This window comes from Rhinoderma darwinii, chromosome 6 (assembly GCF_050947455.1).
Source record: "Rhinoderma darwinii isolate aRhiDar2 chromosome 6, aRhiDar2.hap1, whole genome shotgun sequence".
Lineage (NCBI taxonomy): Eukaryota > Metazoa > Chordata > Amphibia > Anura > Rhinodermatidae > Rhinoderma > Rhinoderma darwinii.
In genome coordinates, this window is record NC_134692.1 from 60,239,783 (window position 1) to 60,267,171 (window position 27,389).

General features: G+C 40.4%; 1 protein-coding gene across 1 annotated transcript in view; it reads left to right on the top strand.

The window, feature by feature from the left end:
- The window catches only part of ZDBF2 (zinc finger DBF-type containing 2), a 45,074-nt gene extending 21,261 nt beyond the window's left edge, over window positions 1–23,813 (top strand). The window contains exons 4-7 of the mRNA XM_075829847.1: window positions 7,955–8,006; window positions 16,088–16,190; window positions 17,379–17,506; window positions 21,045–23,813. Coding sequence (XP_075685962.1) covers window positions 7,955–8,006; window positions 16,088–16,190; window positions 17,379–17,506; window positions 21,045–23,694 — 2,933 coding nt within the window. The 3' untranslated portion in view covers window positions 23,695–23,813. The remainder of the gene's footprint in view (window positions 1–7,954; window positions 8,007–16,087; window positions 16,191–17,378; window positions 17,507–21,044) is intronic.
- The last annotated feature ends 3,576 nt before the right edge of the window (window positions 23,814–27,389 follow it).

Consider the following 27,389-nt stretch of genomic DNA (forward strand, 5'->3'; position numbering starts at 1 on the left):
TTTTGTGGATTAAACTGTTTTATTACGGCCCGACGGCCATAATCAGGGTCAATAGCTGCTTAACTGAATCTGTTGCATTGAGTAGGGGCACACGGCAGGCTTGTCCCCTGTCTCCCCTGCATTTTGTGTTAGCTATTGAGCCTTTGGCAATTGCTCTTAGAGCCCACATAGGGGTGACTGGCTTTTGTAGAAAGGGGGAAGAAGAGAAAATAGTGCTGTATGCGGATGACGCTCTTTTTTTAGTTAATGCAAAGGAATGCTTGGGGGTAGCCATGAGGCGATTGCTAATTTTGGAGAATACTCTGGGCTGGTTATTAGTTGGTCTAAGTCTACTTTATTGCCCTTAGATATTCTTCAGGACGAAGTTTCGTGTACTCAGTCTGGATTACAGGCGGTGTCTACATTCAAATATTTGGGATTGGTAGTGAGCCGTTGTTTGTCGGATTATTATATCCCTTAATAGGCAGATTTAATTGTACTATGGAAGCCTGTGCTAAGCTGCCTTCTTTCGTGAACTGATATGATGTAGAAGATTTGCACGTATCAGATTGGAAACTCTCCAGCGACAAAAACGGAGGGAGGCTTGGCAGTCCTAACCCATGGGTATACTTTCTGGCAGGTCAGCTTCAGCATGTGAGGGGGTGGGAAGGGGAAGACAGAGACCCACAAAGAAATATCTTACACTGGTTTTTTTAACAGAATAACCTGTATGAAATAATGGATACAGGTAAATTTAATTTGCCGGCGAATCGTTTACCTACTCTGAATCTGAATCTTAAGATATGGTGGAAAGTGAGGGACAATCAACTCATACAAGGGACCACACAGTATACGGCCATATTGGACGCCCCATGGCTATCTAATTTTTATAAACTTGAGGGTCTGAGCAACTGGAAACGAGCGGGCCCTACTCGGGTAACACAGCTTGTTAGTGATGGCACTCTACACTCCTTTGAACAACTCGACTGCGCTATTGATTGCGTTGTAAAAACGAAAACCTGCCGGAACTGTGACAAACGGAAACCATTAGCAATGTTTTCGTCACCATTGATATCAATGGTGACTGAAACGGAAGCTGTGGTTTCAGTTTGACTTTCCCTTGCGGGGTTCAGCCGACGGAAATCTCAGATGGAACCCCGAAACGGAAAACCAACGCTGATGTAAACAGGCCCTAAGAGGTACTCTCAAGGATCTATCACCAACCTCTATCCATTGCTCCTTTTAAATTTCACCCAATTCTCTTTTATCCCATTTTTTCTTTCTATCTATTGTGTCCCTTTTTTCTCTGAGTACTTTATAACTCTTAGACATCCTTTTTCTCCTTTACTTGCATATACAAATTCCAAAATTGGACACTCATTTATTTGAAACACCCCTCTATCCTGTGACCCTCCTACTTTGTGTTTTAATTGCCAGTATCTAAATAATGCGCCTCTTAGAACTTCCTCTTCTCCCCATGTAGTGTCTAACCATCCTGAAAAATTTTATTTATATAATATAAACCTTTCCTGTGCCCACATTCTTTCCATTTTTTTTTTACTTCTTCTAAATTCTGATTATTAAAAAGTGGATACAATTTTGGTGATCCCCCTAATTTAACACCTCTTGCATGTTTTTTCCCATACGTTACATAACGTTTTAATAATTTCTGAGACTCTTACTTTATCCCTTAACATCCCTGCTTCCAAAATTTCACAAAGATTATAAGGAGCCTTATCACCATACTCAACAATTTTCCTTAAATGCGAGAATTTCTTCCACCTAGTAATAAACCAAAGTTGTCCAACCAAGTAGTAAACTCTAAAGTCTGGTATCGATAAACCTCCTTCTTTCCCTTCTAATATAAGTAGGCTGAGCTTAGCCCTAGGTTTTCTTCCTCTCCATATCATATCCCATATCAAACTCTCATTAATGTTAAACCATTTTTCCCCCATCCAGATTGGACCGTTATTGAGCACATACAGGATCTGAGGCAGTGCTATCATTTTCAGCAAGGCAATCCTATCTGCCATTGATAATGGGAGCATTTTCCAAATTTGAATTTTTCCCCTCAATTTCTTTAACAGCGGAACTAGATTCAAATCAAAGTAACTGGCTATATCCTGTGACACCATCTCTCCCAAATATTTAAATGCCTCTCCTTTACCCACTACTTTAATTTTATCATAACACATCTCTTTCTCCTCCAGAGGCATTATTATTGATTTTGCCCAATTAATCTGAAGTCCCAACAGATCCCCAAATTTTTCAATTAATTGCATTGTTCTCCCCATCGTAGGTCTATTTACATAAATTAATGTAATCTGCATAAGAGCTATCTTATCGCCTCTCCCCCCACATCCAAATCCCTCTACTCCCTCATCCTGACGGATTTTACCTGCCAAAGTTTTAATGACCAGAGCAAGGATGAGCAGGGAGAGGGGACATCCCTGTCTCGTGCCCCGAGACAAAGAAAAGGATTCCGTTGCATTTCCATTCACCAGGACCCTGGCTACAGGTCATCTATATAGGGCCCTGACCCAGCTTATATACCTATTTCCAAAACCATATTTTACCAACACTTCACATAGGAAGGACCACTCCACCTTGACAAACGCTTTTACTGTGCCTAATGACAGGATGGAACATCCTCCCCGTGTCTTATCTCCTCCCAACTCCATATTACCAAACACGTGGCGGATATTAGTTGATGTTGATTCCCCCAGCATAGAACCACACTGGTCCTCCTTGACCAATGTTGAAATAACTCCCGCCAAACAAAGCGACAGAATTTTGGCCAGGATCTTAACGTCAGTATTCAACAACGAAATCGGACGGTAAGATCCAGGATCCAAAGCATCCTTCTCAGATTTCATAATCAATATTATTAACTCATCCCCCATAGAAGCAGGAAGCCAGGGCCCTTCAAAGTCTCATTAAAAATATCCACCAAGAGTGCAGCCACTATATGTCCATATTTCTGATATATCTCATATGGAAGGCCATCAGGACCTGCTGTCTTAGATTTCCAAATCACCTCCATCACTTCCTCCACTGATATGTCTTCCAATATTTCCTTTTGTTCCTGTGTTAGAGAAGGTAATGAGATTTCACCCAAGTATCCTTCAATTATATCCTGATCCGTCTGTGCCTCTGAAGTATACAGATGTTTATAGTATCTATAAAATTCCCTTTCTATCTCTTCTCCCCTATTTACCACTTAACCTTCCTGTGTTCTTATAGCTGGAATTATCGTGTGATTTTCCTTCCGCTTAATCATATTACTCAGAAGCTTACCTGGTCTACCTCTACATATATTCTTTTATCCCAAAAAAATTCCTGACTTTGTGCCTTATGTAACAGCACTGCCTCATACACCCCACATGGCCCTGTCCAATCTTCCTTTGCACTCATATCTTTGCTCCTCTGATATTCCTTCTCAGAATTTTTTACCTCTATACTAGCCTGTTCTTCCTCTCTTTTCTAAATCCTTTTTTAGCCTGAACAATGTATCTCTTTAATAGCCCCCTCAAAAAATGCTTTTAATGTGTCCCAGACCACCCCCTTAACTGCTGTCCCCTGATTGAAGTTTAAAAATGCCTTCAGTTGACTATTTCCTCATGTGTTGTTAATATGTCCATCCACTGAGGGTGTATACTCATTCGAGATACACGAGATATATCTTCACCCAACTTTAGCTTCAGCAATAAGGGGGAATGATCGGACACCGATCTAGGTTCGCATGTTATAGAATGTATTAATGAATAGGCACTGGGGACCCCAGAACCATATCTTTCCTTGACAGAGTTCCCCTAGACTTATTGTAACAAGAGTATTGTTCTAAATCCCATCTCTCTCCAAAAATCCATCCAACCTATTTCTGTTATATACTTCTTAAGAGGGGTACAAATAGCACAAAATTTTACACTCTCAAACCTCATCCTGTCAAGTTCTTCATTAACTATGCAATTATAATCCCCTGCTACCAATAATGGAATCCCCCTTCTATCGTCCATAAATGTACATAATATATTTAGCACATCCAATGAAAATGGGGGAGGGATATATATAAATGCTAATACTTTTTTACTCAGGATTTCATATTGCATAGACCTGTGGATCATTACGCTTACCCCTCTTGAGTACCCTGTATAGATTGAATGGATCACTGTCCCAAACCATTTGCGTGAGAGAGAAGATCTTCTCTCCTGCGTTAGATGGGTTTCTAATAAACATGCAATCCCTGGCATATGATTTTTCAACACCTGAAAGACGGCAAGCCTTTTATACCTTCCTCCCAGACCTCTAACGTTTCAAACTACCACCCGTATGTTCATTGCTTGTGCTTTCCAATACAGTATCCCCCTGAAAAGGAAAAATAAACAAACTTATATACACATCATATAGAAGAAATGGGCTTAGACTAATAATAACCTTATTATGCACCTTGGATATCCCCCCTCCCTATTTGACCATCACATCATCTCACTCCAGCGAGATTTTGACAAGTTCTCTTCACATTGCACGCCTCTGCTCCAGCTCCATCCACTCCTTGCTTTCTATTAAGAATCAGTTTGAAACATTTTGTGAGTCCATCCATTCTGTAACCTCTTTCGGATACTGGAAGAACAATGTTCTATCCTCATAGACCACCCGTAGTTTAGTGGGAAATAACAATGAGTACTTTATTTCCTTCATTCTCAGCCTTCTCTTGACCTCGATAAATTTACTTCTAGCTTCTTGACTATCTCTTGAGTAGTCTGGGAACAATAATATATTTTTTCCATTGGGGGATGGGTTCTGGATTTCCTTAAAATTTGATCTCTATCCCTAGAGAAAATTATTTTAATCAAAATTGACCGTGGGTTACTGCCTGGTGGGAGAGCCATCCATGGAACTCTATGAGCTCTTTCCACTCCAAAGAGTCCTGAAAAATCAGGATCTTGTGAAGGAGTTTCTTAACCATTCAGATATAAATTTAGCACAGTCCTCTTCTTCCACCTTTTCAGGAAATCCTGCTACCCTAATGTTGCGCCTCCTAGACCTATCCTCAAGGTCCACCACCTTACAATTTAATACTTTATTTAAGGGGGTTAACTGTTTAACTTCTTTGGTCCTAGTACTCATCTGGACTTCCAACTTTCCCACCCTTTTTTCCACTTTTGTTGTTCAATCAATTTTACTCATATCTTTCCTAAGATGCAAAATGTCTTCTTTCAGCTGTCCTATTTGAGTTTTCAACTCCTCAATTGACTGACTAGTCTTTAATACAGTCCCCAATATCTGTTTTAAAACCAGGTTTTCCAGTTCCCCTCCTCCTCTTTCTCCAGGGTTAGATACCTCTTCCATATTCTCCTGCTCCTCTTGACTCTCCTTTCCCATGGTAGTCCCAGAGGATTGTAAAAATGTATCTACTTTTCCCATCTCTGTTACTCCTTCCTTTTCTTGTACCTTTTATAGGGGATTTTTCCATAGTCTGTTGGACGCCTGTTCCTGACCGCCTCCTTTTTACTGTTAGAGTCTCCTGCTTACTTGGAGCATTCGGTCTTACCATCATGTCCCTTTTTTTCCTTCAATCCTTCCTTTTTCTTTTTGTTTTCTCCTTTCCGGAGTCATGTATGCGGTATTGTGTCACCTGAACTTTGTAATATCTTTTAATGAGTTTTACTTTTCCCTAATGCCAGAGGACGAGTTTAAAACAGGCCACGATCCTTCAAAAGAAATAAAAATAAATATATATATATATATACACTACCGTTCAAAAGTTTGGGGTCACCCAGACAATTTTGTGTTTTCCATGAAAACTCACACTTATATTTATCAAATGAGTTGCAAAATGACTAGAAAATATAGTCAAGACATTGACAAGGTTAGAAATAATTATTTTTATTTGAAATAATAATTTTCTCCTTCAAACTTTGCTTTCGTCAAAGAATGCTCCATTTGCAGCAATTACAGCATTGCAGACCTTTGGCATTCTAGCTGTTCATTTGCTGAGGTAATCGGGAGAAATTTCACCCCATGCTTCCAGAAGCCCCTCCCACAAGTTGGATTGGCTTGATGGGCACTTCTTGCGGACCATACGGTCAAGCTTCTCCCACAACAGCTCTATGGGGTTGAGATCTGGTGACTGTGCTGGCCACTCCATTACAGATAGAATACCAGCTGCCTGCTTCTTCCCTAAATAGTTCTTGCATAATTTTGAGGTGTGCTTTGGGTCATTGTCCTGTTGTAGGATGAAATTGGCTCCAATCAAATGCTGTCCACAGGGTATGGCATGGCGTTGCAAAAATGGAGTGATAGCCTTCCTTATTCAAAATCCCTTTTACCTTGTACAAATCTCCCACTTTACCAGCACCAAAGCAACCCCAGACCATCACATTACTTCCACCATGCTTGACAGATGGCGTCAGGCACTCTTCCAGCATCTTTTCAGTTGTTCTGCGTCTCACAAATGTTCTTCTGTGTGATCAAAACACCTCAAACTTCGATTCGTCTGTCCATAACACTTTTTTCCAATCTTCCTCTGTCCAATGTCTGTGTGCTTTTGCCCATATTAATCTTTTCCTTTTATTAGCCAGTCTCAGATATGGCTTTTTCTTTGCCACTCTGCCCTGAAGGCCAGCATCCCGGAGTCGCCTCTTCACTGTAGACGTTGACACTGGCGTTTTGCGGGTACTATTTAATTAAGCTGCCAGTTGAGGACCTGTGAGGCGTCTATTTCTCAAACTAGAGACTCTAATGTACTTGTCTTGTTGCTCAGTTGTGCAGCGGGGCCTCCCACTTCTCTTTCTACTCTGGTTAGAGCCTGTGTGTGCTGTCCTCTGAAGGGAGTAGTACACACCGTTTCTTGGCAATTTCTCGCATGGAATAGCCTTCATTTCTAAGAACAAGAATAGACTGTCGAGTTTCACATGAAAGCTCTCTTTTTCTAGCCATTTTGAGAGTTTAATCGAACCCACAAATGTAATGCTCCAGATTCTCAACTAGCTCGAAGGAAGGTCAGTTTTATAGCTCCTCTAAACAGCAAAACTGTTTACAGCGGTGCTAACATAATTGCACAAGGGTTTTCAAGTGTTTTCTAATCATCCATTAGCCTTCTAACACAGTTAGCAAACACAATGTACCATTAGAACACTGGAGTGATGGTTGCTGGAAATGGGCCTCTATACACCTATGTAGATATTGCATTAAAAACCAGACGTTTGCAGCTAGAATAGTCATTTAGCACATTAACAATGTATAGAGTGTATTTCTGATTAATTTAATGTTATCTTCATTGAAAAAAACTGTGCTTTTCTTTCAAAAATAAGAAAATTTCTAAGTGACCCTAAACTTTTGAACGGTAGTGTATATATATTCCCACCCTGTAAATTGCAGGCTCAAAACCGCTAACAGATTCCCTTTAAGGGTATGTGCACACGGTGGCAGGCTTTTACGTCTGAAATGACAGACTGTTTTCAGGAGAAAACAGCTGCGTCGTTTCAGACGTAAATGCTCCTCCTCGCATTTTGCGAGGCTTCTCTGACAGCCGTAAATTTTGAGCTGTGCTTCATTGAGTTCAATGAAGAACGGCTCAAATTACGTCTGAAAGAAGTGTCCTGCACTTCTTTTGACGAGGCTGTATTTTTACGCGTCGTCGTTTGACAGCTGTCAAACGACGACGCGGAAAATGACAGGTAGTCTGCACAGTACGTCTGCAAACCAATTCAAATGAATGGACAGATGTTTGCCGACGTATTGGAGCCGTATTTTCAGACGTAAAACGAGGCATAATACGCCTCGTTTACGTCTGAAAATAGGTCGTGTGAACCCAGCCTAAGTACTTCTTGCTTTGTATTGTAGACTTGGAAATATTGGTGCCTTGTGGAGAAATTTAAAAAAGGCCCAGATCAGAACTAAAGTATTTTTTGTTTTGTCTTTTTTGTGTTGTACACCTTAATTAAACATCTTTCATTGTATTTGGGTCTTGCAGATGTCGATAGGAAAGGTGACGCAAATTATGTTAAAGTGGAGAGCAGTAGCAGGTAAGACTCTAAACAATTCAATTAGCTGTCCACTTTACATCACTGAATTATACATCGTATAGTTAAAGGGGTTATCCGGCGTCAGAATAAAAGGTCTCAAACACGTTTAAACACTTATTTTTATCCTCCCATATAGAAAAATTGGGAAACTAAATTTTTTAAACACTTGCCCATCCCAAAACGACACTAGTTTACTTCCTGCTTTTAAAGGCATTCCTTTCTTTCACATTGCTGAGAGCCGAGACCTGACCACGTGACCACAGGGGACTGGCTTAATTATAGAAAAGAGTGCCCTTGTGGTCACGTGATCGGTGACCAGCCGACACAAACGGGAGATGGAGGCAGCTTTCAGTCACGTGGCATTTTCTCGATACATCACAAGAAGAAACTACAGAACCTCCTGTACCACGTGACTGTGGAGTGACATGTCAGATCGGCGCATCTTTGCCACCAGAAATAAGTTAGTAAGTCCTTTATTTTCAAATAATAAAATCATAAGTGATTCATTTTTTTCCCCGGATGACTCCTTTAACATCCCCCTATGTTACCACTTATAAAATGTATTTTCACCATTGAATCTGAATTATCTTGGACTGATCCTCACTATATTAGCCTAGAGATGCAGTCACAATTCTGCAAGGTTCATAGATGAAATCTCTCAGCATTCATATACCAGGTATTGTAAAGTATCTAGCGTAGGAATAACCAGATGGGTTACAAGAGGCTGTTAGAGATGTGTCTGTCAACAGGCTTGTCCACTGTTTCCAATAGCCAGCAGAATTGGCAAAGAAGTTATAGCTGGCTATACAATGGAGTGTAAAGAAATGTATACATAAAGTTACTTAAATTTTGATGTACATTATATCTATATATAAAATCGAAAGGGTCTTTTAGGCCCTGTTCACACTGTTTTTTGCCGCGGAAATGGTGGCAAAAATCGGCCGAAATTAACTCTCATTGATTTCAATATATGGTATCGCCACGATCATAACGACTCGAACAATAAAGTTAACACATTAATGAAACCACCGGGTGAACTACGTCCAAAAAAAAACCGCAAAAAACAACCGCAAAATTCCTTTTTTTCTTCCATTCCCCCCATAAAAAATAAAATAAAAGTTAATAAGTTCCATGTACCCCAAAATAGTACAAATGAAAACAACGCCTTGCCCCGCAGAAATCAACCCCACATACGGCCACCTCGACGGAAAAATAAAAAAAGTTACGGCTCTTGGAATGCGGCTTGCAAAAATAAGTAATTTTTTTTAAAAGGGTTTTTATTGTGCAAACGTAGAAAAACATATAAAATCTTTATATAATTAGCCCTTATACGGCTATGTCGACAGAATAAAAAAAAAAGTTACAACTCTTGAAATACGACCGTGAAAAAGCACAAAATAATCCTTGGTCATTAACGCGCAAAAGGGCCTAGACGTTAAGGGGGTTAAAGTCAATTGTAAAGTTGCTTAAAATCATCCAAAACATTGTTTTATTAAAAAAACTTTTTTATATTTAAAGGTGTACATAGCTTTTAAAGGGGTATTGCAATATCAACAAAAGAATCTTATTCATCCTATAATAAAATGTTCTGCAATATTCTAATATAAATGTCATCAATTCTTCGTGGTTTTCAAGATCTGTACTTGCAGTTATTTAATAAACAATTCATTGTCTGCATCAAGAGGATGAAAATCTGTCCCAGTAATGTGATTATTACACAGGTACACGACTTATTAGAGTTAGAGTAAATTTATCAGAGCTGTGTCTTGTTATGATCCATAGACTTTTCCGATTATCACAGGATCAGGACAAATTTTCCTGCTTTAGAAGTAAACAATTAAAGCGGATCTGTCATCTCGATTATGCTGCCCTGTCTGAGGCAGCATAAAGTAGTGACAGACACGCTCATTTCAGCAGCTTAGAAGAACTTGCATCGAATCTTTGTGGAGCACGACCAGGCGATAAATGCCATGATATTCCTGCTCCCCCCGCTCTCCAGCCGGGGAGAGTGAATATCATGCACGTCATTGGACTCATCGCCAGTAGCGATGGCGTGCACCGCAAAGATAAAATGTAAAACATATGTCAGACCGCTGAAAATGGGCAGTATAAGCAGGTGACAGATTTGCTTTAAGGTTTTCAATTTAATGACTGCAAGCAGTTAGGCACTGATGCACAAATTATACTTTTTTGCCGAAAAAAAACCTTTTTATTAGCTTACCCAGATTGAAATGGCAAAACTCTAAGGCCTCATGCACACTTCCATTGGCCGTCGTCCGGCCGTTAATGATGGATCTATAAAACACGGACTGCACACGGATGGCAGTCTGTTGTTTCACGGACCAAATTAATGAAAAGGCAGGGACTGTTCCGTCAAAAACGGACAGGAGTAGGACCTGTCCTATTTGTGTCGGAACGGCCAGACGGTTCACAACGGAAGTGTGCATGGCCCCATTGAAATGAATGTGTCAGGGTGCTATCAGCTACAAAAGAACAGATAGCACCCTGAAGAAAATAACTGAAGTGGGCATGAGGCCTAAAGTAAACTGTTATACCTCTTTTCCCTATTGGACCATATAAATATATATAACACAAACTTTGCTTCATAGTAGTCATAATAGTCAACAGCATTCAGGACAAATGCATCCGTTTCTTTTTCAGTTGCTATGGTGACCTGTCAACAACAACGTTTTGCTCAGTTCTAGTTAACTCTACCATTAACCCATTAGGCCCTAATGACCAAGCTATTGTGTTAGTTTTTCTATAGTCTCATTCAAAGAGCTATAACTTTTTTATTCTTCCGTTGACATAGCTGTATGGGGACTTATTTTTACGGTAATTTTTATTAATTTTTATTTTACATTTATTATTTATTTTATTAGTCACACTAGGGGACTTTACTATGTGATCTTTAGGTCACTGCTATAATACTTAGTATACCAAAGCATTATTGCCTGTCAGTGCCTCCGGCACGTCCTAATACGCATATATCCAGGCAGACCTGGGGGCCTTTATCAGGCCGCCGGTTGCCATTCACCCCATCGGAGGCCTGCCATTGCATTTGGGTGACAGACGGAGCTCCCTCCCTCTTTAAACGATTTAAATGCCTCGGTCGCTATTGACCACGGCATTTAATGGGTTAAACGGCCGCGATCAAAGTAAACTTCGATCGTGGCCATTGGAGCAGGAGACCGGCTCCAGCCTGCATGGGACACCCGTGCAGGACTTGGACTGGGCCGCCGTGAAAAGGCGATGGCCTAGCCTAAGGCCCCTTAGTGACCGCCGTGAAATGGCGTCTTGGTAGTCACTGCAACGAAACTTATGCATGATAGTGCAAATAAGGACGCTTATAGGAAAATAAAAGCTGCAACTTTTTCACTTTTGCTTTGTACTTTTATAAATCTCATCTGTTGTATTATCAGCATTTTGATTATTTACGAAGTATAAAGGACAACTATGACTAAAAAAGTAAAATAAAAAATACTATAGCAATTATAATTAGAAATCTGTTTGATAAGATGTTGCTCAACTCTGTGTAATTTTGATATGTCTTCAGGATGGACTATTCTTCTTTACGCTGGATAATATTTTTCTTACTGGTGGACTATCTTCACAGATTCCAAATGTTTTATTGGATCCTTTGATTGCTCATTTCAAATTCTTATCTACATAATGGAGCCGTAATGTTGAAGTATCATGTCTGTAAGAGAGACACGAAGGAGATTGGGTTAACTAGTTAACCATGCAAAAGGAATTGTTACAAATTTGCCATTGGATTGAAACTGCAATTACATATGAGTCAATTATCAATACTTTTACCCGTTCAAACCTTGACTGATGTATACAAAGAGTGCAGAATATTGCACTGTTGGTGTTTATAAACCTAAGGATACCTGGAGGAGTAAACTTTTGCTGGGTTTAGTTAATTTTGTCACTATGTTGTTCCTGAATTTAACTGCACTCTACTATGGATTTGATTTCCAAGTGTGGTAATTATATCTAATAATTTACAAAATATATGATGATAACGTAAACGATAAAACAAGGTAAATTGTAGTGTGCGTGTATGTAGATATATATAATGTTATGGTTGTGTGTAACTAAAGCTAGAAAGCAAGCACAGTCCTGCTGATCTCTATTTCTCTTGTACAGATACTTTTAATAAAATATCAGGAAATTGCAGTTATGAATTACTCTTATGAACAGTTCTTCCTAACCGTTAACATATCATTGATGAGAAAGAAAATGCTTTGGCTGCAGCAGTGTTCCAGATGTAGAGTAGGACATCCAGGGAAATTCACTTAGCTTGCCTATCAACAGACTACAGGCTGTTTTATGCAGTGTGGGGCTCATTCACTGACTACAGGCTTCCTTAAGGGCTACGTGCTGCTGTTCAACCATTTTTCTTCTCCAGTGAATCTGAAATAAAAATATCAAAGTTTGCTGCTCCATGGAAATAGACTACAATCAAACACTGTATGTAGTCTGATCCTGCAGTCATGTATCTGGTCAGAGCAGGCTAGTGTAATTCACAAACATCATGTTGTAGATCTCTGAGGAGACCTCTAAGCTGCATTTTCTCCCAGAAATCACAGCCTCGTACAGCCTTGCTGTTGTCACAGAGGGGGTAAGGAGAGACATGAGTGGGGCATTCTTCACAAAAGAATGCCAACTGAGCTCTGAACCCGCAAGTCACTGTGTAACTTGATCCAGAGGCATAGCTAGGTTCTCCATCACCCAGGACAAAGATAGTTTGGCGGCCCCCCCCCACCCCCCCCCCCGAACCTCTTTCCCGACATCTCCTTCCCCCTAACCATGTTTGTTTTCTCTACAGATCAGTTAGGTGTCATTTTTTGCCCCAGTTTTATTTTTTATTTTTTACAAGCAATATAGTTCTATAAGGGAGTTACCATAACAATAAATTTAAAAGAAAATAAGTTAACGAAGTCAGTTCCAGACTAAAACAGATTGTATAGCTGAGGCTAATGAGACTATATGGTGACATAATGAACAGCCTCCTCTTGCAGATACTGCCACACAGCCCCCCAGTAGATAGTGCCACACCCTCCCTTTTAGAAAGTGCCACATCACCCTTGTAGATAATGACACACCCTCCCTTGTAGATAGGGGCAGTCCCCGCTGTAAATAGTGCCGCACAGCCCCCCTTGTAGATAATGCCACACAGCCCTCCCGTAGATAGTGCGACACAGCCACCTGTAGTGTCACTCCTCCCCCTGTAGATAGTGCCGCACAGCCCCCCTTGTAGATAGTACCGCACACAGCCCCCCTTGTAGATAGTGCCACACCCTCCCTTGTAGATAGGGGCAGTTCCCCTGTAAATAGTGCCACACACTCCGCTTGTAGATACTGCCGCACAGCCCCCCTTGTAGATAATGCCACACAGCCCTACCATACATTGTGCCACACAGCCCCAGTGTAGTATCTCACCTCCCCCTTGTAAATAGTGTCGCACATCACCCCTTGTAGATAGTGCTGCACTCCCCCCTTGTAGATAGTGCCACACACACCTTCCTTGTACATAGTGCCACACACACCTCCCTTGCAGATAGTGGCAGTCAACCCTTTTGATAGTGCCACACAGCCCCCCTTGTAAATACTGCCACACAGCCCCCTAATAGAAGAAAGTGTCACACAACATGATACTGGATTTTTCTGCTCCGCTCTGTAAGTGTTTTGTGACCTGCACAACCATTGGGGCTTCCTCTAGGAGTGTAATTCCCAACCAGGGGGTTTCCGACGCTCTGGCTGGGGATTCCTCTCCTGGAGAGCCTTTGACGTCATTGTTCATATATGGACAGGGACGTCAGGGGCTCCCTCTAGGAGCGGAATCCGACTGTTGCCGACACTCTGGCTGGGGATTCATCCCCTGGAGGAGCCCCTTGCGTCACTGTCCATATATGGACAGGGACATCAAAGGATCCCTCTAAATGCGGTACAGTACCAGAACAAAGCTCAGTACATAACTACAGCACAAGTACCAAGCTCAATATATATATATATATATATATATATATATATATATACTCAGTACCAGAGCCAAGCTCCGGACATAAATACAGTGCCAGAAGTTTGTACTGCGTAAAATTACAGCTCCTAGCATGCCCCACACAATGGTAGGTAAGGATATGCTGGGAGATGCAGTTTCACAAAAAAAATCATACCACCCATCATCTCGCTGCAGATCATACAGTGACTACAATACAGATTAGAGGCGGAATAAACATTTACATTAAGTGCCTCATAGTTGACGTCAGATTCTAGTTGTTGTTGCTTTTCTCTTCTCCATCTGGTCCAGATTTCTATGATGACTTCTCCCAGCCACAGCCCATTTCTGCAGTTTGCCGCTCAGATGTCTTCAGCTTCTCACTTTTCAAACATTTCTGCACCTATAAACGAGGATAAAGTTCTCATGGTGCCACACACTATGCCCCTAAATATAATAGCTCCATACACTACACCTCTAATTATAATAGCACCATACACTGTGTCCCACACACACACAGTGCTCCCTGTAGATAGTGCCCCCCGTAGAGCCCCCTGTAGATAGTGCCCTCTGTAGATAGCGCCCTACATAGATCCCCCTGTAGATAGTGCCCACATATAGCCCCCTTGTAGATAGTGCCCTTCATATACCGCCTCCTGTATATAGTGCCCCACATATAGCCCCCTCTGAAAATAGTGCCCCACATATAGCCACCCTGTAGATGGTGCCCCACATGTAGCCCCCATGTAGATGGTGCCCCACATGTAGCCCCCATGTAGATGGTGCCCCACATGTAGCCCCCCTGTAGATAGTGCCCCACATATAGCCTCCCCTGTATATATGGCCCCACATATAGCTCCCCCTGTTGATAGTGCTCCACACATAGCTCACCCCTGTGTATATATATATATATATATATATATATATATATATAGTGTCCAACATATAGCCCACTCCAGTAGATAGTGCTCTACATATATCTCCCTATAGATAGTGCCTCACATATAGCCCACCCATGTAGATAGTGCCGCACATATAGCTCCCCCTGTAGATAGTGCTCCACATACAGCCCGCCCCTGTATATAGTGTCCAACATATAGCCCACCCCTGTAGATAGTGCCATATATATATATATATATATATCTCCCCTATAGATAGGTCCTCACATATAGCCCATCCCTGTATATAGTGCCCCACATATGGCCCCCTCTGTAGATAGAGCCGACCCCTGTAGATAGAGCCCCCCCTATAATATAGTAGATAATGCCACTCACATTTTTAGAGCCTACCCCCGTAGATAATGCCACTCACATTTTTATTATAAAAAAAACTTTACATACTCACCTTAGTCCCATTCCCGCGCCGTCCAGTGGCAATTCAAACCTGCTCTTTTCTGAGCAGGTCTGCTGGGGTTGAACGCCGTTTGCGTCGTTAAAAAGGCGCTGATTGACAGGGCAAGTCATTCTGCCCTGCCAATCAGCCCTTTTCATAGCTGCAAGCGGCGCGATGGCATCATCGTGCCGCTTGTTTGGTTGAAAGGTACTGATTGACAGGGTAAGTCATTCTGTCCTGCCAATCAGCTCCTTTCGTAGGCGTCATCGTGCAGATTGTCTGGTTGAAAGGCGCTGAATGGCCGGGCACGGAAGATACCCGACCATTCATCGCTTTTGCTTGTAATTGTATCTGCGTCCTATAAACGCAGGTATAATTGTAGTGCAGGAGGGGGTGGCCTCATGGACTGTGCGGCCCTGGCGCCCCCCCACCTTCCCTCTTAATTGTGCCTGGGGCACATGCCCCGTCTGCCCACCCCTAGCTACGCCCCTGACCTGATCCTCTCTAAGTACATATCTAAAAAAAATACCCTTCATACAAATCTATAAAACAATAAAAACTATTTCGTTAAACTTCTGACAGATGTTACAAATAAAGTAAAAAAATATGAAATAAAAATGTTAAACTTAATGTATCCTGTCTTACAAATTGTGTCAGCTACATGAAGTAATAATGCCTAGGCATCCATATATACCACTATAAGTGTACTCCTGTTCCTTATTTCTTCTTTTTTTCTTTTTTTAAGTGGAAATGCTCAGATCGCGGAGCAGTCCAGAAGCAGTATACCAGGGTATTACAGACAAGGATACTGCAGTTGCTGCCAAGTACATTACATTAACCTAGAAAAGGTAAGTTAACACTTTCTGCTTAGAATTGGGGCATTCAGTTAAGAATGAAGCTGTATCTTCAATTATAGTGGTGTATTATACACAAGGAGGACATGGTCCATGCTATTGTTTTGTTGTTGTATGTTATGAGATTTTATAATTTTAGCCGGTTATCGAGTCATATTTATTTTATGCATTTGCTCAGAAAAGTAACGTTTCGGAATCATCGCCTGATTAATATTCACTTGTTGTTGTCATATTGGTTCTTAGTAGCATACAAGTTTAAGCAATACTTTGTTATTTCCGGGTCATACGCTGTAGGCACATACAAATCACCTTTTTCTAGAGATTATAAAGGTAGCCAATACAAAGCTGGACATTATTACTAAGTAAGGGTATGTTCACACGGGTCGGATTTGGTGCAGAAAACTCTACAGCAAATCAAACCCAGATACTTCAGGGAATTCCGTTGGGCGCTGTAATATAGATTACAGCAGTGTTTTTTATTTAGAAAACGATCATTTTTGACGGAGTTACGACCTATATTAGCTTTATGCTAATGAGTTTCTTAATGGACAACTGGGCGTGTTTTACTTTTTGACCAATTGGGCGTTGTGGAGAGAAGTGCATGAAGCTGACCAATCAGCGTCATACACTTCTCCCCATTCATTTACACAGCACATAGCGATATAGCTATATTGCTATGTGCAGCCACATAAACACACTATAGCGTTACTCAAGTGTCCTGAAAGTGAATATACATTACCTCTAGCCAGGACGTGATGTTTATTCAGAATCCTGACACTTTGTTAACACAATCCCGACACTACAGCACAGCAAGCGTAATCTCGCGAGATTATGCTGTGAACTCTCATTTCAAACGAGATTACGCTATGCTTAAAAACTATTTTTCATGTACCATTTAATCTCTCATAAATTCAATCCCTCTAATTAGAAGCACACTTATTTTAGGTTGTTTTTTTCTGCTCTGAATTGCTACTTAGATATTTTTTCAATTCGGCCCAGAATTATCTTGCCTGGCTCAGGTATATTGTTTCAGCACTTCAGGTACCAGTTAAGAAACAATGGATGTCTTATTAGCTCGGTTTGCTGATCTTTGAACTTCCATCCACATGTCAAAGAAAATCCAGTGGTGTCATTATAACAAAGCTTGGAACATTAACAGTAAATATTTTATTGTTTCCCTAGCATCTTGCAAGTGACAATCACAGACAGCTGTCTATATGCAACAGGAACCATTTGGGAACTGGCATGTTGATGGAGCGTTTCCTAAAGGATGTACACCTGTATCACCCACAGAATTATCATGATACAAGGTAAAATTTGTGTTTCATATATAGTCTTTTTGTGACAACACATGACCTAGTGGCATGTTCATGGAAGATGACAGAAAGTGATGCAACTACCGATTTTTTTCACACTTCAGGATGCACCGTACCGTAAGACGCACCAATAATTAGTAGCATAACAAGAGGAGAAAAATATTTTTAGTGCGCATTTCCTAAGGTGATATTTATTTGATATGGTATAGACACAGTAATGTATGAAAGCCATAATACTTCATCACATTGCCTCCCACAGTGCCCTATCACACTGCCTCCCACAGTGCCCCATCACACTGCCTCCCACAGTGCCCAATCACACTGCCTCCCACAGTGCCCCATCACATTGCCTCCCACAGTGCCCCATCACATTGCCAGCCACAGTGCCCCATCGCTATCAGGGTAAGTAATCCGTATACCCCCCTTCCCTGAGCTTACCATTCAGAGGCAATAGATACTCGGGATAGATTTGCTCACTGACCGCGCATAGAGGAGTAGAGCGTCCTGGCTTCTTCTTTTTTAAAAAGAAGAGTCTCTCTAGAAGCTCCTAGCAGAGCAGACACTGCCCAAATTTACTATGCTATATGTACAAATATCTGTGTTATTTGCTCTCTGGATAGTCAGATTTTAAAGAAAAATGTAAGATGAGACTGTTCAATGAACAATTAACCCCTTCCCGAAATTTTACGTACAGTTACGTCATAGCTGGAAAGGGGAAGTATAGAGCGGTCTCATGAGCTGAGCCTGCTTCATACTTAGCGGGTGTTGGCTGTATGTTACAGTTGCTGCCTCACTGCGTTGGTCGAAATCGGAGATAACTCCGATCCTGGCCGTTTAACCATTTAGATGCTGCGGTCATTAGTGACCTAATGTAGGCCCCAGGGTCTGTCATCTTTGTACTCCTATTTATGTTGAAGTCCACTAGGGAAACTAATAAAAAAAAATATTTTAAAACTGTTAAAGTTTATATATACAGTACTGTGCAAAAGTGTTAAGTTTTTTTTTTTAATCAATTAAAAAATACAAAGTGAATGAACAGAAGAGAAATCTAAATCAAATATATATTTGGTGTGACCACCCTTTGCTTTCAAAACAACATCACTTCTTTTAGTTACACTTGCACAAACTCATCGATTCAGGTGTATGATTAACCAGTTATACCAGACAGGTGATAGTGATCATCATTTTCATATGTAGATTAAACACAGTTATTAACTGTAACAGCTGTGTAGGAGGCTTAAAATGGGTAAGAAAGAGCCAAACTCTGCTGCAATGGTAAGGTTGTGGAAGATATCACAGGTCCACCATAGCAAGACTGAGCACAGCAACAAGACACAAGGTAGATATATTGCATCAGCAATGTCTAGGCAAAGATTTCAAAGCAGACTGGAGTTTCAAGATGTGGTGCTGAAGCTCCTTTGAAGAAGCAAAAAGAAATAGGCAACTTTGAGGACCGTAGACGCAATGGTCGGTCAAGGAAACCGCACAGCTGATCAAAGACACATCATGCTTACTTCTCTTCGAAATCGGAAGATGTCCAGCATTGCTATCAGCTCAAAACTGGCAGAAACCAGTGGTATTCCCATCTGCTTTTCAGAGAAGTCTGGCCAGAATTGCGCCCAAAAAGCCATACCTTTGACATGGAAACATGGCCAAGCGACTCAACTATGCATGAAAACATAGGAACCTGGGGTGGAGAAAAATGGCAGCAGGTGCTTTGGACTGATCAGTCAAAATATTAAATACTTGGCTGTAACAGAAGGCAGTTTGTTTGCCGAAGTGCTGGAGAGCGGTACAATAATGAATGTCCTAAGCAACAGTTAAGAATGGTGAAGGTTTCTTGCAAGTTTGGGGCTGCATATTAGCAAATGGATTTGGTCAGAATTAATGGTGTCCTCAATGCTGAGAAATACAGGCAGATACTTATCCATCATGCGATACCATCAAGGAGGCATCTGATTGGCTCCAATCTTATTCTGCAGCAGGACAACAACCCCAAACATACAGCCAATTCATTGTTAAAAGGCTAGTATTTGGTGGGGTTCACAGGACAAATGTCCCTTACTTTTACTCCCTCCTTTTATTAGGGTCACTAGGGTTATGCCTAGCTCCTCTACCTTTTCCCTTGTATTGCGCTTTACATTTGCCTTATTAACTAATTGTGTGTGTGCGGTGATTCACGACACAATTGTATAGTAAACTAAGGTTTATTAGTAACACAAAATCACACTCCACTATAAAACACAGAATACTCAAAATATATCTAATCAGGGTATAGTATCACTATACCGCAATGCATATAATAACTATTAATATGTATTAAGTATACTGACACTACACGTGGTACAATACACATCAAGATATTAAAATCCTATCCTAGTGCCCACCCACGTACCTAAATATACATATACAATACACTCACTCACGCTTACTTCTGTGACCCTTCCCCATCTGGCTCTAACTCTCCCTGTAACTAAAGGGCTAATACAATAAGGTGCAGTAGGGAAAGAGAAAGGGCAAAGGGGGCTGTAATAGGATAAAGTTTGTGGGATATGGATGTGAGCTGAGGGCTAGGGTTATAGTATGGCAATAATAAAGGGTTGCTGTAGTGCCGGCTTATGGTGGGATTGGATAGGTTTAAATGCAGTGAGAAGGAGCTGCAGGGGTTAAGCTATTGCTGGGGAGGGATGCAGCAGCTTGAGAAGCTATGACAGTGTAGGGAAGGCTTAGGGTTAGGAATAATACTTAGACTGCTGGTCTTGTAGCTTATTAGTGGTTTCAATGGTTGGTGGTGCTCGAGCCTCTTTTGGAGTGAGTTCAGTAGGCCTGCTTTGGTGGTATTCAGCTTCTCTTCAGGTGGTGGCTGATGTGCAGGTCTTCACAGGATGGGGGTGGAGTGTAGGTCTCACCAGGTCGAGGATGGAATGTAGGACTCCGGAGTTCACCAGCACTCGACTATTTAAGCCCAGTATGTGCACTCCTGTAGGACATTACTGTGCCAAACTCATGCACAAGCAGGGGGGGGGGCAGGCTGTGGGAACCTCATGTGATGTGGGTTCCCCCCGGAGGGTAGGAGACCAGAGTAACAAAGAAGATCCTCTGCTCCTCCTTAGTGGTAAACAAGACAAGACAACTGGCCGGTGCCAGATTTTCCTGTCTCGTTTCACCTGGGGCACATTTTCCGACAGGAATAAACCCCTATCTTCTGCATAGAGAAAAACAAGGCGCTCTGGAAGTGATGATATGACCCCCACAGTGCCCTGACCTCAACATCATCGAGTCTGTCTCTGATTACATGAAGAGACAGAAGGATTTGAGGAAGCCTACATCCACAGTAGATCTGTGGTTAGTTCTCCAAGATGTTTTGAACAACCTCCCTGCCGAGTTCCTTCAAAAACTGTGTGCAAGTATTATGTATGTGTATATACATGGTTGGCTAGTGTGTATGTATGTGATTTTGCTTCCCCAATGGGGTGGGGTGTTTTTTTTTTGGCCTTAACTGGTAATGTCATTTTCCACTTTTGTTTTTCAGACCAACATATGATGATATACCGGAAACAAACATACTTTCTCCTACTAAAGAAGACCGACTTTGTAATCCACCCTTCCAAACCCAAACAAATGAGTCCACTTCTTCTATGGTACTAATTCAAAGCTTGGACATTAGCGACGTGCCTGTAGGTGGTTCAAAGTACAACTACAGGAAAATGGCATCTACAATGTCACAATTTCTAAGTCCTGAACAGGGACACAGTTCTAAAAGTGGCGAACCTCATCATAGTATTCCAACTTTTAACAGTAAAATAATTGGTTGCCAAGTATCAGAAGATAAAGCAGTAAATATTGTGACTTACAGCTCTCCATCTAAAACTACACCTTTGACTTTATCTAGCCAGCTGATTCCACCTCATTCCATAGTATGTGTGGAATCAAATAAAAATCAAGAGACAAATTATAGAAATGGAATGAGATATCCTGGGGTTAATGTAACCACATGTTCTACAACTGGATTACAAAACAATGAATTTCATTCCCAAGGCAGCTGTTCTAACGTGACCTCAGGAACATTATGTGGAATCAAAAACATATTTAAATCTCAGGAGGGGAAAGACGACATTCTCAGGGATTGTCTGGTGGACAAAAAGCAAAGAGTAGCTAGCAATGAATTTGATAGATTTAAAACCCTCAAAGACAAAGAGATTAACTTATCAGGAGGTAATAAAACGAGTGTGGATGACATAATTGATGAAGTCATATGGAAATATTGTTATGAATCCTCATCAAAGATGTTACAAGAAGGAGATAAGGAAAGTGTTTTATCTTTAAATGTCCAATCAATTAATGGTTACACAGAGGCCTCGAGTCTAAGCTTTGACTGGAAAGTACCACTTCAGATTGAAGAAGATCAATCAAAGGTGATAACAAATTTAGATTTTCTCAAAGAATCCAATGTAAATATTGATGAAGACTACAAGTCAAAACTTAAATGTGTTTTAAGAACAAGCCCAATTAAAGAAAATGATACAGAGCCCGACCCCGAAAAAGAAATTCTTTCAGCACTGCCTCATGTGCCTCTATCTTTTGTTGGTAAAACCTGGTCGCAAGTAATGTATGAAGATGACTTAAAAGTAGAAGCTCTTGTCAAGCAATTTAGAAAAGGAAAATTCCATTGCTACTTTGAAGATGGAGCTCTAATGAATGCAGGCAGCAAGATACCTCATAAGAACAAAGAAGCCGAAAATAAATGTGAAGTAAAGCTTGAAGACCGGAAAGGATCCCAAAGCATTCATGTGCTACCATTATTAGATCATCATTCTGATATTGATAGTATTAAATCAGAAAAACTGTTGCAACCTAAGCTTCCTAAACCATGTAGAAAAACATGGAGACAAGCGTCAAGATGCCAGGTTGTTAAAGTGAGCCATGGTACTCAGACTAGTTTGGTAAATTTTCCTGTAGTAAAAAAGAAATTCCTGAAACATGAACTAGGTGTTTTCGATGATTTTGTGGAAGAAAAGACACCAGACATGAAAACTCGGATGTGTGCTTTAAAACTTCCAGAATCATACACCAAAATATTAACTCCTTTACAACCTAAGACTATGGTCTATGTTCTTTCTCATCCAGATTTGAAACCAAGTACTTGTAAAGCGGCTTCAATCTATAGCAGAGGTCGTAATCGTTACTCTACTGATAGTAGGGACTCTGTATTATATACATATAAGCAATCCACTCTGAAGTATTATGACCCCTTGACTAATCGTATCCTTAAAACACCTCCGAGAAACTCAATGCGAGGATTGGGTTGGAAGGCACCCTGTGTTCGGAAGTTGTTTCGTACACTAAGTAGTGACGTGAATGTTGATAAACTAGAGTTTGAGCAAAAGGAGTCCAGCAATTCTAAAAAGTCTTTAAGCAGTTGTTCTGTTACTTCTCTACATTTTGAATCTACCACAGAAAAAGATCTAAATCCAGGCATTAAGGAATGTGGATCATCAGTGAACACAGAATATATTGGCACAGCCTGTAGGAAATCGGGGCATCCTGATAAGCCATGTGCACATTTTTCTCTTTCTCCCATAAATACCAGTTGCGCTCAGGAGGAGATGCAGCATAGTTCCATGATTACAAAATCTATTACAAAAGCATTAAAACCAAAGAGGGTTATACGAAGAGAATCTTCAAAACCCTCAACAAGGATAACCAGGGCAAGAATGGAATCTAGAGTTGTCACAAAATCCAGGGATAATCCCCATAGGATGGTCAAAAACTTAGGAAGACTTGCACAAGAAAAAGCTACACGCAATAAGCAGCCAAGTAGAAAATCTTCCACAGAAATTCAAAAATCAACTAGGGGAATAGTTCAGACTTTTCAGCCCAATAAGAAACAAAGAGGCAGAAGGAGTCAGCAGTCTGCTAGAGAACTTAAAAAGGCACTTGTAAAATCAGAATTTGTTACACAAAAACCTACAAAAAGAAAGCCAAACATTTCTAAAGCTGTGTCAAAAAAGAATACTCAGATGAACTACCAAGATAAAATTGTTAAAAGAACTAGGAGCAGAACCTCTGAGGGTCCTGTCCGTAGCACCATACACCAACTGAGGAGTAGGCACAAAGCTTCAAGCACAGATTCTAGTTCAAGAACTGTCACTACCACAATGACTAGAAAAAAAGTCAGATGAAATATTGTTGGACATTTTTATTTCTAAACTGCTAAAACACTGTAACACTGGCTGCTAGAAAACGGGTTTTTTAATTAAAAAAAAGTACATTTTTTTTACAAATGTAAAAATTCTTATTATTGAGCTTATTTCAAAACTATTTTACACATTTCCATTTTTTATAAATACGAATTGTAAAACACTAAATTATTTTTTTTATAAAACTAATTAAACTGAAATAATATAAGTGTTTGTTTGGGATTGGATAGCAGATTTTAAAACAGAAGATCAACATTTATCATTTATAGATAAATTAAGCCTATATAACTTAATTGGGCAAAGTGCTGAAATTCTACAGCTCCTGGCCTGAGTGCCAGGATGTAATGACATTAGTAAACCATAGTTATAAAGATATATAAAAAAGATATATCCTAAATTATCAAAAATATTAAGGATTTATCGGAACCAAGAGCTTTTCTATTTTTGTACAATCCCTTCTGAGTATTTTTCTCTGCCTACTGTGGATTCCTCTTATTAACTTTAAAGAGGCTCTGTCACCAGATTTTGCAACCCCTATCTGCTATTGCAGCAGATAGGCGCTGCAATGTAGATTACAGTAACGTTTTTATTTTTAAAAAACGAGCATTTTTGGCCAAGTTATGACCATTTTTGTAGTTATGCAAATGAGGCTTGCAAAAGTCCAAGTGGGTGTGTTTAAAAGTAAAAGTCCAAGTGGGCGTGTATTAGGTGCGTACATCGGGGCGTTTTTAATACTTTTACTAGCTGGGCGCTCTGAAGAGAAGTAACATCCTCTTCTCTTCAGAACGCCCAGCTTCTGACAGTGCAGATCTGTGACGTCACTCACAGGTCCTGCATCGTGACGGCCACATCGGCACCAGAGGCTACAGTTGATTCTGCAGCAGCATCAGCGTTTGCAGGTAAGATCGACTTACCTGCAAACGCTGATGCTGCTGCAGAATCAACTGTAGCCTCTGGTGCCGATGTGGCCGTCATGATGCAGGACCTGTGAGTGACGTCACAGATCTGCACTGTCAGAAGCTGGGCGTTATGAAGAGAAGAGGATGTTACTTCTCTTCAAAGCGCCCAGCTAGTAAAAGTATTAAAAACGCACCGATGTACGCACCTAATACACGCCCACTTGGACTTTTACTTTTAAACACACCCACTTGGACTTTTGCAAGCCTCATTTGCATAACTACAAAAATGGTCATAACTTGGCCAAAAATGCTCGTTTTTTAAAAATAAAAACGTTACTGTAATCTACATTGCAGCGCCTATCTGCTGCAATAGCAGATAGGGGTTGCAAAATCTGGTGACAGAGCCTCTTTAACCAGGAAAAAGTCACTTTTATACATTAAAAAGTATATGAAACGGCAAAAATATAAACATAATTTTGTTTCTTTTTGGTTTAAAACATGTTAGTTCTTTTTGGTTTAAAACTAAACAGCTGTTATTCGTAAATTTTCAAGGAAATAGCTTCTGCCATGTAAATCAGATATGTTAAAAGGTCACATCAGTGGAGGTTCAGGAGCTGGTGGGATTGACCGCCATTTGAGGCCATCTCTCCTTTAATATCGTATTGGCTTAAAGTCGTTGTCCAGGTTGTGAGCTGGTATTTTTTATACTGAATTCCTATCCATAGGATAGGTCATCTGTATATAATCAGTAAGGGTCCGACAACCGGGCCCCGCACCGATCAGCTGTTCTCGCTGTCTCCGGGCACCGGAAGTTATGCAGTGGATGGTGCCAGAAGCAGAAGGCTCCGACCACAATATAGCAGGCGGCTGTGCTGGGTTACTGCAGCTCTGCTCCTATTCACTTGAATAGAAGCAGTACTGCAGCACGGCTTCTATACAGTGGTTGGCGCCTTCTGCTTCCGGTGCCCGGAGGCAACCGGAATAGCTGATTAGTGCAGGATCTGGGTGTCGGACCCCTAGCTATCATAAACTGATGACCTATCCTGTGGATAGGTAATTGGTGAAAAAAACAGCCCCCAATCTAGACAACCCCTTTTAAGGCCACCTACAGAGAACCTGAGTATATTTCTGTAACGCTCATTTATTTCACTGCAGATAACTAATGATGGAGCCCACTCATTTAGGACCTTCATGGTAGTCCCATCTTTTGTAGCCCAATAATGTGACGACCTGACATTTGTAATTCACGGAAAAGATAATTATTGTGGGAATATCCCCTTGAAAATTACAGAATTTGCACAAGTACCTTTTATACTCCAAATTAAATCTAGTCTATGTCTGAAATAGATTAACATCGATAAACACATGGGCCTGGTTTATTAAAACTGTCTAAGGCTGGGTCCTCACGTTGCGGTCAAAATTTCTTTGTCGCGTTTCTTCCACGGTTCGTGCCAAAAAATAATCTCAACCGCGATGTGTGATACCAACCTGACAGCAAAACCTGCTTAGTTGCCCATAGCAATCAATTAGAGCTTTGCTTTAATTTCTTACGTGATTTCTTGCTATTCGCAACAAGGCCATTTTGCGGTTGTTTTTGTTAAACAAGTCCCATAATGCGTAATTTTGTCTTGTACCTCAACAGGCCACCTTTTGAGACATGTTTAATGAATCCCACATTAGTTGCATCTGTCATTGACCCAGTGAGGTCCCCTCGATAGCATATTCTCACCAAGTGTCATTTGCTGCTTAGAGACACGTAGCACCACCACTAGATCCAAGTAAAGGTTTCCAGCACTTAGTATCCTAGAGTAATTCTGACCAACAAAGACTGTATTTCCTTATTCCCTGTACAAGTATCTTGAGTCAATTTGAATATACGAAAAGAAAATCAATAATTTTTTTTGTTTTTTGTGTTGTAAAACACTTAGGGTATTGTCCAAATTTGTTGAGAACTTGTCTTTTGTATATGCGTTTTTTTTTGTATGGTTCATAATTTTTTTTTAATTATTGTACTTCTATGTAATACCACTGGATGGCAGTGTACTTTTCTGTTAAATCTTGTTTTTACATTGGACATGAATATGAAGATAAATATGTCAGTAATAAAGGGAACCTAATGGCGGTTTGCATGATACAGTGGTGGGTGCCCTGGCACAGCATGCTTGATAGGTCTGTCCTTATTTGTATATAGGGAGAGACCTGTTAATCAAGCCAAGGCGGGCGGGGAGAAGCCGGAGCAATACACTTCTTTCCGAAGTACGATTTCTCTAAGACACTGAGGTGCTTTAAAGTAAAACATTGCTAAATTTAATCTGTCGCTATATCATGCTGCCAGCTGACAGGTTCCCTTTAAATGATTAAATGTCTAGATTATACCTTTATCTATAACACTATGATAAGAAATTATATTTATAAATATAGTATATTTTTAGTTTAACTAGTCGTATTTGACCAATTCTGAGATATTGATATTGCAAATGCTATGCAAATGTTTGGTATTTTTTTAGAAAAAATATTCCACGTATTTTGCTCTATTGCTTTTTTAACATGAATGGGAAAATAAAAAAGTGGAGAAAATCTTGTATGAAGACATCTTTTAATATTTGTTTCCTTTTCCATTGATTTTTCTATACTAACAAGTCCTCATAAATAAAATAATTGTGATAATTAGTGGTAATAAAATACTGGTATCTAGTAAAGGTGGATTCAGCACTCAAAAATAAAAGTTGTAAGGTTTATTTAGGTAATGTTAAAACAAGGAAGTTTAAAACAGAAAAT